Below are 12186 nucleotides of genomic sequence, written 5' to 3'. Positions count from 1 at the left end.
AGCAAATGGTAGGCTGTTTCACTAATCTTTGTTTCTGTTCTTGCTGTAGCTCTTTATTTTCTCAAATCTCTCTTCTTCAGTCATGAGTTATAGTGTCATTTTTATACAAAACATTGTATAGGACTCTACGAAGGGTTGATTTCCAGAGGAAATCAATTTGTATCTTCCTGCTTTGAGGAAATATTTATTTTTTAAAAAGATTGTATATATTTATTTCCAGAGAGAGGCGGGGGGGAGGTAGAGAGGAAGGGGGAGAAACATCAGTGTGTGGTTGCCTCTCGCACGCCCCCTACTGGGGACCTGTCCTGCAGGCAGGACAGGCATGCGCCCTGACTGGGAATGGAACTGATGATCCTTTGGTTCCCAGGCTGGCACTCAATCCACTGAGTGCCACTGATTGAGCCATACCAGCCAGGGCTCAAGCACATATTTATTTTGATAAAATGAGGCAAAATGGTCATCAAATATAGCCATAATAGGTTGCCTTGAATAACCTTTTCTATTTGTGCTTAGCTGGGGTTGTGTTTGGGTCAACCAGTCCAAACCCATTTCAGGTAGATGAGCTCTTCCTATCTCTTTAGTGGGATTACCTATTTTACAAAACTTGATGAGACTATTTTAATTGAACTTTCCCCTATGGAGACCTCTATCTACCTTTTCTTTGCCGTGCAAAATTTTAAGTTTATGAATATCACTTGTGTGCTATGGTGACATCGATATTAGACAATGAATTAGAATTAACCTCTTTTTTTTTAAGGGGAGTGTGTGTTCTATGACAACTGTAATCAATAATCAACAGCAGGTAGAGCAGGTTAGAGGGATGTACATCTATGACTTGTAGGCTACCACTCCCCTCCACCCCAGTTTTTTTTCCTGAGAAACCTAACATAAATAATTATTTTGATACTCTTTCTTACTGAGTCTCAGAATCTCTCAAAACTCAGTACTCCAGAATGGCATTCAGTACTCCAGAATGCCAACTTAATGAAACAGTTGTGGCTGGCCTAACAGTTAAAGTTGATTTTGCATCCCTAGACTATATAATCTCTGAATAGTCTGTCAGATCTAACATTACATAGTTGTATGATTGCAATTTTTAATGATTCCTATTTTGATTTGATAGGGAAATTTTAGCTATTTTTGCTAATGTATATAGCAGGATGAATAACACCAAACAGTAGATGATCTAAAAATAACACATTTGCTTACGTAGTAATAACTTTTTCTAATATTTGTTTATTTAGCTTGTGTTCCTACCAAGGTTAATAGGTAGTGACATAATTGATTGGAGGAAATTATAGATTATATGCTACAGCAAATTTATTTGCTAAGTTATGATTAATATATAACTCTGGAGTATATCTTTCTAATTTTGAAGGTTAAAATAGACATTTTCATGTGTTTTATATATTAGAAAATATAATATTAAAATTGTGTTTTTCATCTCACACTATTTTATATATAACTTTATAATATTTTGGTAGATTTATATAAAATGTTACATTTATTTAATCATTCTTAATTAGTATAATCTAAAGATATAATTCAACTCTATATGCCTTAGTGCACTCTTATTTTGATTTTAAATGCTAAATGAGCCAATCATTTAATCAAAATATTTTTTAAAAGGTGAACTTCTACTTTCTTATGTAATCAGTAATAGTATTATTTACTACAATAATGAAGCAATCTTTCAACCATTGTTTTTGCTTAAATTCATTAAAAGTGTAACTGTGAAATCATGCACCTATTTCATGAACGGGAGGAGGTACTATGACTTCTACTGAAACTCCAAACTCAATCTTGTATGGTCTAAGAAGTGTTCACTTCTGAGGCTATTTTTCACATTTATTTAAAATCATATAACCTCTCTTATCCTTGAAAATTATATTTCTAATAATTATTCATTTATTTACTATTTATTAGTTGTCTTAGCTTTAATCATAATAAATTTATTTAATGTTTGCATGCATATCATTAGTAAAACTTCTCAACTTACATTTTGTCAGCTTTCATTAACTGATCAATTAATTACATGTAGGTATTTATCACCTAAGTTTTCCTTAGAATTTTTAAGGAAATTTTACTATGTAAAATAATCTGTATTAATGTCTGAATATAGAGAATAACTAGAATACCTAAAATCTAGAATAAAGACTGAGCCAAGTATATAATAACTAACTTTCTAAAATGGGATTTACTTTGCCTTGATTCCTTCAAATTTACTTTTGATTTTTTTTGATGCCTTGCCTTCAAAAATTGACATTCTGAAATATCATTTCTTAAGTTTTTTTCTCTATATGCTCTATATTTATTTTTACTTATAATTTATATTTGATCTAGTTTCATTGTGTTTTAAAGTAAGCATGTAATCACACACAGAATAGTTAAAATTAAATTAAAACAGAGATGGCCCTGGTGACCTTTCAGTGGAGTGTCCTCTAGTACAACCAAAGGTTGCTGGTTCATTCTGGTCAGGGCACACCCCTGGGTTGCAGGTTTGATCCCTGGTTGGTGCGTGTGCTTGAGACAACTGATTGATGACTCTCTCTCTCTCTTTCTCTCTCACTCAAATCAATAAACATATCCTCGGGTTAGGATTTTTTAAAAACAGAGATCATAAATCATATAAAAGAAATAAAAAAGTGTTCAGCTGGAAACCAGAATAAGATAGTTGCTGAAATTCAGTATCAATTTGACTATGAATTTTCTGACTTGTCAAGGAAAAGAACAAAAAGATTCTCAATTCTCCAGTTTAGTAGGAGAAACCAAGCGTTACCAAAGTTTTAGATACCAGATGGCTCTGTTTTCTACGGCCAGAAATGTGTTACTCAAATCCTGCATCCCCCCATCCCCACTTTCCTCATTCACAAGTTTATATATTAGCTCCTTTTTGAAAACCTTTTATTATATACTCAGTAAGGGATTATCTCTTCTCTGATTTATACATTAATAATTATAAAAGAATGTCTATCACTATCATCTGAGAAGCAAATAACAGACACTAAATTTTTTCCAACTCTGGCAACGATCCTTCAAAATTCATGCTATTTTTACCTTCTTTACAGATGAGGAAACTGAGAAACAAGAGAGGCTAAGTAAAAGGGCAGGTCAAATAGCTGAAAGGAAGGCGTTTTTAAACTGTGTTCCAATAGCACTCTGTAATAGGAGGATCTCCTCAGCTAGAAAGCTGTACAAGCTTAATTCACTTGTGCTCAGAAAGTGGGAAAATGCATGCAACTCATTGACATTTGAATATTACTGTGCTTTCCTGCAGCCTGTGAACTTATGAATCAAGGCATCTTGGCACTGGTCAGTTCCATTGGCTGCACGTCGGCGGGGTCCCTCCAGTCTTTGGCCGATGCCATGCATATCCCCCACCTCTTCATTCAGCGCGCAACAGCTGGGACCCCAAGGAGTGGCTGTGGGCTCACCCGAAGCAACAGGATTGATGACTACACACTCTCTGTTCGCCCCCCTATCTACTTAAATGAGGTTATCTTGAGAGTTGTCACAGAATACGCCTGGCAGAAATTCATTATATTTTATGACAGTGAATACGGTAAGTGTGATTTGTGTGAGTTTTGTAAGTTGTTATTTGCATGGCAAGCAACTTCACTGAATCATGAAAAATTTCAAGGAGCTTACTCATTGTTATCTATGGTCTTCTTGTCCTTTCATATTCTTCTAATAAATCTAGCAGCAACAACAGAAACTTTATAGTCAAGTTCAATCTTTTCTATTGCATCCCTTTGAAATCAAATTTTAATATAAATACCTGTACCTAATGCTCAGTCTATAAATATTTCTAAAGGGAATCTGACTCCAATATATCTTTTTGTTTCAAATAATGGAAAGTCATAAAAACAATACTGTCATTTCCCCTTTCAAGAATATTTGTATCTCATATGATAATAAAAGACCATTTTGGGCAAATCCTGGAACACTGACAAAATTACTTATCTCTATTTATTTGTTCCAAAAATATCTGACATGTCTTATTTACACCCTTTTGTAGATTTTCATAACTACTTAGTACTTAACTTTTGGGGGGTCACTGAAATCACTTTACTTTAAATTAGCATGGCATATTATTACAATATGAAATTTCACAAAAACACTGAGTAGTATGAAGACAATTTATTTAACTTTCCAAGGTAAGACACAAAGCATTTTCCCTAAAATTATCATAAGTTGAAAAGACACTTTGTCTCGGTATTTTTATTTTCATCTAATTTTTAAAAATAAGTAACGATGATATTATTTTGTTTAAATTTTTTCCTGAATTAATCTATTTGTTTTCTACCTGACTGATCCCAGAAATGTTCAAATATAGTTTCATATTTTTGTTATTGAGAGAATGAAGATGAATATAATCAAATGAAAGAAGAAAACAGATATTCTAAAGAATATGTATTTTGAAATATGTTTCCTTAGAGATTAGCCCTAAAGTGGAATCTCAGAAAAAAAATTTTCATTCAGTATAGATGAGTCTAGTTTTCACAGTTTTGTGAAAAAAACAAAAACAAAACAAGATTTCACCTTCTGAAGTGTAACTTATTTTTCTTAGCATATAAATAAACAACCATTTTAAAAATAATGGTGTTCTTTTTATAAACTACCCAGCATTGTGAACAATATTGGAAAACAGTTACACAAGAGTGGGCCAGAAGAGGCATCAATAGAACTGGACACAAAAAAGGTTGGCAGAAATATGGGAAGCAACAAATAAGAACTCCTGTGGGCTCCCAGCAAGGGAAAGCGAGTGTTAGTTACATTTGGCCCTAAATATTCAAAGATCACATAGGGTTTTGGCAGCCAGAGTCACAATAAATTTGACGGGTAGATTTCAGCCAAAAGTCTGAGGCATTCTCCGGAAGCATACTCCTTTGTCTCCAGCACGGAAATCCTTATTTTGTTGCTTAGTTCATGTTATTTAGGGGTCAAAGAACAAAATGAAATGAATAAAAGAGACTGAAATGAATAAAACAAATAAAAAGAAAATTCAAAATAATTGGCTCATCAGTAAAAGTAAGGATTGAACACAAATTTCAAATTTACTGATAGGATTATTTAATGACCATAGTAAATTCTAGCAGTGGAACCAACATGCTGAGTATGGTTTTGTCAGTTTTCTCCCAATCAAATCATCTATGACTTTTATAACCTTAAATAGCATTCTTATAACCTCTGCTGAAACACAGATTGAAATAATGAATTTTAACACCCTAAATGTTTCTTTAAGGGGAGAAAACACTTTTTAGCTAGTATTATCAAAAAAGTCCTATAAAATAAGAAACACAAAAGTGATTTTGGTTTAAGGCTTTTACAATATTAAAATGGGAATTTTACTCTTTAACATAAATGTCCATTAGGAAAGAAAATTCTTTGTTATCTTGTTTCTAAGTCCTACATGGATTACAGTTAGGAAATTTATAAGAGAATACATTTTTATTATTGATGAGGCATATAGCTTTGAAAATGTACACTAAATTTGTAGTCACATAAAATCATTCACATTCATTTGAAATTCCTCAGTTTCTTTTGAGTAAATAAGATGCTGTAACCTCAGTGTGTGACTGGGTCCTCTAAGAGAAGCAGAGCTCGTGTTAGGAATGAAAAAAATGTCCTTTACTCTGATGGTAACTTGCTTTTGACTTATTATTTAATTTAATAATTTGTAAAAAATTACCTTGCTTATATCATTAAAATGATTTCCAGTTATACTCTCATTTAATAAAAGAAAATTTTTCTTTGATACTTACAATAATCTTTCTAGTAAAGAACTGGGCTAGAGTCCAAAATAAACATCAAGCTATTCCAAATACTTTGTTCTTTGAAGAGAGCCATGTTTATTTACATATCCATTCATCAATGTCATCATTTTTGGTTCAAACATTGGAATTATACTTGACTTTTATCTTGGTTATCAGGAATTGCTTTCATTAATGAATGGATTAAGCATATCTGGGGATGGAATCAGGCAACCTGCAGAAGCCACATGTTATTAAACATGTATTTTGCTTAGAAAAATACACTAAAAAAAAATAAAGCCCTGTATCCAGTTAATTAGAGAAAGACTTTTTTCCTCCCAAAGCAGTTATTGTGAATAAAGGAACAGTATAAAAGTCTATTTTAAATTCCCTAACAAAGAAGATTCAAGTCTTTGATTCTAAGTAAATGCATGAAAAGAGAAAAAAATTCAGAAACTTAATTTGAATGGATTGATTCAAAACATTTTTTAAAAGGCTTGAAAAGAGTTTAGAAAGTGTTGAGCTTTCAAAAAATCTGTCATTCAGGAAACATTCAGTGTTCATTTGCTTAGTGTGATGCAAAGTATGAGATAAAAAGTTTTACAGAATGCAGTTTTAGCCTTTAAGAAGCTAACCATTTTAAAAAGAGGTAAAATATTTATTTACATGACTCTCTTAATGGAGAAAATAATGTGTCATGAATGATGCAAACTAAACACTAGCATTGTGTAATAAAAAGAGTGTTTAATTTCAGCAGCAGTCATCAAAGGCTTTCTGGGTAGACTTTGACTTGATTGTTGCCTCTCAAAACCGAACTTTCATAAAATACGTCCGACAACTGGCCCAATAAAGAGGAAATGTGAACAAGTCTTGCAGCAATAAAATATTTAAAATAATATCCTTGAACGTTTTTATTTGCCAGGGACAAGAATAAATGTTGTATGTTGTACCATTTAATCTCCTCAACAGGTCTAATGAAGTAAGTAATACTATTATCACAATTTTGCAATTAGAAGACAGAAGCAACTGATGGGTAACTCATTCGCAAAGTGTCAGAAGTGTCAAAGCTGAGATGTAAAGTCTGACCAGAGCCTGTACTCCTAGCCACGCATAATGAGTATCAGGAGGTTGCAGGGAACTATCACCCCAAAGTATAACAAGGGCTAATTATATAGAGAGCATTTATTGTATCCAGGCTCTGTTGTAAGTGCCATACACGCATCATCTCATTTAATCATCATAACAGCCCTAGGTAGATGATGGTGATGATGATAATGGTGATGACGATAATGGTGATGATGATGATTTTTATAAATGAAAAAACTGAGGTAGTAAGAAGTCAGGTAACATGAAAGTAAGTCAAGAAGCCTGACTTCAAACACAGATAGTCTAATTTATACCCTTGCTTTCAACACTAGAGTACTTTCATGTTATAGAAAGAAGCATAAGATTCAGATATGAACAACTATAAAATAAAATGCTTGTAAATGAAATATATAGAATTTCTTTATTAAAGACTGTCATTAGTAAATTCCTTTAGTAATGACTTCAAGCCTGCAGTTGCAATAGAAACAATATAATTGAACCACGATCTCTTAAGGATTATGGAGTTATGGAGCAAAGGTTAGAATTGAATGTAGCAGACACCCACAACCCCAATTTGGTAGTAAATCAGAATGACTAGAAGAGCTTTTTAATTATCATAATATCTGGGTCCCATCCTGGACCCTTGAAATCAGAATATTTGCAAGGTAGGCACAAGCAGCATAATTTTAACATTCTCCAAATCATTCTGATAAAGCCAGCTTTGTTCCTTGATAAAACATTTTGGAAACAAATGTCAGCAGGTCGCTACTTCAATGTCTTTGATTGGTAGCATCATTTGCCCTGGCAGAACCCAGAACACTCCAAGGGAGAGAGAGCTCATATTTTGAAGAAGCCTACTTCACAATGGACACTGAACATTTCTAAACTGTCAAAACGTTTTCTTTGTGTGAATCTTAAAGCACTTACATCAGACAAAATGACCCATTTTCAGTAAACACATAAGTAATCATTTTGCTTACAATAATTTACCAATAAGTAAAGAAAATGATGATCTAGTTTTCTCCATACTCAGTCTTCTACTGCCTAATTACCAAGAGCAATTTCCCTTTTTCAAAAGGATGTGCTTTTCAGGTGTTCTACATTTCTAAATGCCTTTATTCCTATCTAGTCTAGTTTTTCAATCACATTATCTGACATGTGTGCTGACTACACAATGTATCACCTGCTCAATGTGGCCTACATGAGAGAGGTAAAACCATTACTTCTTTTTAGGAAAATAAAAAACTCTTATCTCTTGTTGTGTATCCTTATAATTTCTGCATTTTAAAAATTGAATGTTCACTCCTTATTTCATTACCCATTATATTGCCCTACCCTTCAAATTGTGCACCACTCTCAGTTTGCCTAGCTTTCAGCCAAATCTCTGAAAGGAAGTTTGGTCAAGTAGGTGGAGTATGATATTCTGGGAGAGTTATTAAAAACTGACAGTAGTCTAGGCAGGCTATCAGAGAGGTCTAAGCAAGGAATTAATTGAATGTAATGGCTACCTTCCAGAATGGGGGAACTGACAACATACAGACACCAGAAAGTTATAGGAGTAGGTGGCCCTTAAAATAGAATAAAAGCAGATAGATTGCTTTAGTGGGAGGATTCTATTCAGAGACTATTGATGAGAGAACAATTGGATTTCAGGGCAGGGAGAACTGAATAGAGTGATGTGAGCAGTAAGATCGAATTCCTCTTCATCAAATGAGCTACTTGGATTCTTCAATTTCCTTTGCCTGAAACAATACTGATCCCAGCCTGATACTGGCATGGATCTCGTGGTAGATCTCTTCGATAGCTCTAGTTATGGAGACTGGAAGGATGGTAAGAATAATAATGACAGGTGTCTAAGCAGCTTGTTATGGTGATGACAGAGACATGATCTTTTTGAAAGTAGTGAGGTGCCCACTTACATACCCTCATCCCTTCTTCACTTCAACAGTGTCTCCATCCCAGGCAAGATGGATGGCATTGGGGACCCAAAGCATATCCTGACAGATTATTATGCTAAAGAATGACCCTTTTCGTTCTTTGTCCATATACCAAATATCATCTATATGGATACATATCCATATATCAATCTCGGGCCCTCCCTGTCCCGGTCCTGTTCTAATCCTTGAACCAAATAATTTGGTCAGGGACATAGCTTGCTGTCAATCACAGCTGAATTACATGGTGATTCTCTGAATAAAGGATAGGCATATGTGGATATAAGTGCTTCCCTTTGCAATGGGAAGGAAACCTTACTTAGAAGAAAAAATATTTAAATATCAATTAGGTTATTTTAATTAAATTAATTTATTTTAAATTTTAATTTAATATTAAACTGAATTCTGCTAAATATTTAAAATTATAAATATTTGTCTTTATAATTCAACCTTTAAAATTGCTCTTAAAACATGTACTTCTTTAGTTTAAATTTATTTCTTTTTGTTTGGTTAGCATAAACTATTTTATGTTCTTAGTCTTTCTGACATTCTCCTCACATTTTAGTTTAGTCTTTTCTCTTTTACAAGATTTTTGGCTATGTATAAATCTTGGCTCTAATTTGTTAAACTCAGTATTTCTGAAAATCAGAGGCCTAAAGTGCATAAAATAGTTGTTGATAAAATAAAATAGCTCAGCATGGAAATGACTAAATCAAGTACCATATTTTGCTGTGTGTAATGCACACACACATTTTTGGCCCAAACTTTCAGAAAAAAAATCTTTTGTTGTAATTTTTAATTCAATTGTCTATTTATTTATATTTAGATACTTGTTTTATGTATTATAAAGGAATTTTTACATTTATTTTTGAACATATTATAGTACAAGAAATTTTTTGTAAAATAATTACAAAACACAAGAACAGATACAAAGTATTTCAGGTTCTATCCATGTATAATGTGCATCCTTATTTTTCCCTCAAAAATTTGGGCAAAAAAGTGTGCATTATATATAGCAAAATACAGTTTATCTTTCTCTATATACATGTGTAGATAATCAAGTTTCTTTGTTAATCTGTGTAGAGAAATATATACTTTGACACACAAAAAAACAAAGAAGAAACTCAACTTCATGTAATACTAAATGGGTTACTTATGGGCTCCCCTGCATTCTAAAAACACTGATTTAGAAATCCCAAGTTAAGGGTCAATACACAGTTGAATGATTTGTGGTTCTTAATCACTACCCTTAAGGACTCAGTATGTCACCTTTTCCTTACAATTAAATTGCCATATGGTGGGACCCATTAGAAATAAATATTGAATGACCATCCTCATGAATGAATTCCTAGAAATCACAAAATATATTCCATGAATTCTTGATGTAGGCTTAATCAAAGCCCATAAAATGTACACATTCTTCTTAATTGATTGAAAATATTTACAGTTACCCCGAGGGGGTTTTCAAAGGTCTAATGACTATATTATTAACTCTCTCTCTAGACAGCCTAAAAGTTGTTTATTACTTATTTGGCCACATTCCAACTTTCAGTTCTCTCATTTAGCTCAATGTGCATCAATAAATATATAATTTTCCAAGCATCTTACAGAACAATTTATTTTGCATTAATGCATTAGTACATGTTATGACAAGTAGGTAAAAATGATATATTCTACTACTTTGAACTCATTTATCAGCAAAATGTCTTTAAAAATATTGATCAGCATTACTGAAAGATAATACACATATCGGATCACTATGAACAAATGTTAAAATCACAAACTCTTATCAAACAGAAAAGTTCAGTGATAGACAACTATTGCTGAACTGTATCACCTTGAAATCTAATATTGCATTTTATTATCATTATTTTCTAAATAGACTGCAATGACAAGAAAATACTCAATAAAGACTCCAAGTCCTTTTCAAGTAAAGGTTCTCTAAAAGCCTTATTTTCTTAGGTAACAAGGCATCTATAGAGTATACTTTCCTATTCATATGTTGGGAAATTTGTTTAGCTCAACGATGTATTTTATGTACCCAGCAGTATGACACATTTCTTTTTATGTAAAAAAAAAAGTCACAAGATTCTAATTTATTTATTTTGAAGCACAGCCTTCTGTCATAATTTCAGAAACACCAAGATTGGCTTAATACAGTACTGAAGTATTCTGCGCAGAATGAGGTCTTCAGTGCAATAAGTGATTAAAATGATTAAATGTGCCTAATCTATTCAAGTGAGGGAAAGAGATGAGTAGAAGGGAAAGAAATCAGACTTCCAAATAATTAATGACAAATATCTTTTCCTACCAAATTCAATATTTTAAAGGTGATATTTGAATACAGTGACGAGATAGAGAATTACTACTTGATATATTCTGGAGAATGCCAATTCATTTAGTTAAATTGCCACTACAGTTTGGGAAACGGGTAGTATAGTAAGTTTCTGCTCTCTACAGTGAGGTCTTTGTTATCAGGAGGGTGCAGATAACACGCTGCCTGAGGGCAGGGATTGTGTTTATCTTGTTCCGCATTGTCCCCCAAGTTCTTCTCACTCAGGAAGCAGAGACTGGATTCTGACTACTGGTTTGCAATGAAGAGGAAGATGTCATATTTCTGGTTTCTGAGGTCAGTTTTGAAATGTGTTTATATGTTAGACTTTAATATGACCTGGAACTTTTCTGCCATAATTGATTTTAATGTAAACATTTTTCATATAGAGATTAAATTGAATTTTATATTAGTGATTACAATTAAGTCATTATTTTGTACAATTTAATGAAGAAAATCATTGACCTTTAATCAGCCACTACCCCTTGCACAGCTCTTGTGGGAAGTAGTTTTAAAAAGTTATTCAGATATCAGTGATATTGATGGTTGATAGAATATCAAGTTGTAAGGATGTTACCTAAATCAACTTTCAGTCCTTATCAAGATTTACTTATGTTTTCTATATTTTGTGTAGAGACAGTAAAAGAAAATTATGAAAAAAAATGGGACTTTTGACTGGGTTAATAAAGTCTTCATAATGAAATGTACATTGCTTAGAAATTTGCAATTAGCAAACAGTTTAATATTTCATCAGATAACCCAGTAATTAGGTTAAATAATTTTCTTTTTGCATTAATAGGGTGTGGTTAGTTGCTACTATCCTATGCTTTCATTCCTTGGTTACATTTCTTTTACTGAAATTAATCACATTAAAACATAATTATATATTTCAGCTGTTATCTCCTCCGCTAAACTGTACTTCATGACTAGGACCATGGCCTTCACCTTCATCACCAAACTATTAGATATTTATCAGCAGACTTTGTATTGGTAAATACCCTTAGTCTTGCAAGTGACACAAGCTCATTTCAAACTAAGCAAGCACAAAAAGATTGTTTTTTTCTATGACTCATGTAGACAG

At 32.8% G+C, this 12186-nt stretch overlaps 1 protein-coding gene across 1 annotated transcript in view; it reads left to right on the top strand.

The window, feature by feature from the left end:
• GRID2 (glutamate ionotropic receptor delta type subunit 2) overlaps positions 1-12186 on the top strand; it is a 1449169-nt gene that overhangs the window by 729764 nt on the left and 707219 nt on the right. Inside the window, exon 3 of the mRNA XM_037046096.1 lies at positions 3278-3562. Within this exon, the coding sequence (XP_036901991.1) occupies positions 3278-3562 (285 nt within the window). The remainder of the gene's footprint in view (positions 1-3277; positions 3563-12186) is intronic.

The sequence above is a fragment of the Sturnira hondurensis genome, unplaced genomic scaffold, assembly GCF_014824575.4.
Source record: "Sturnira hondurensis isolate 20B ecotype Veracruz unplaced genomic scaffold, ASM1482457v3 Scaffold0004998, whole genome shotgun sequence".
In the NCBI taxonomy this organism is placed as follows: domain Eukaryota; kingdom Metazoa; phylum Chordata; class Mammalia; order Chiroptera; family Phyllostomidae; genus Sturnira; species Sturnira hondurensis.
The sequence above is the reverse complement of the archived record's forward strand: the minus strand, read 5'-3'. Positions and strand labels throughout refer to the sequence as shown.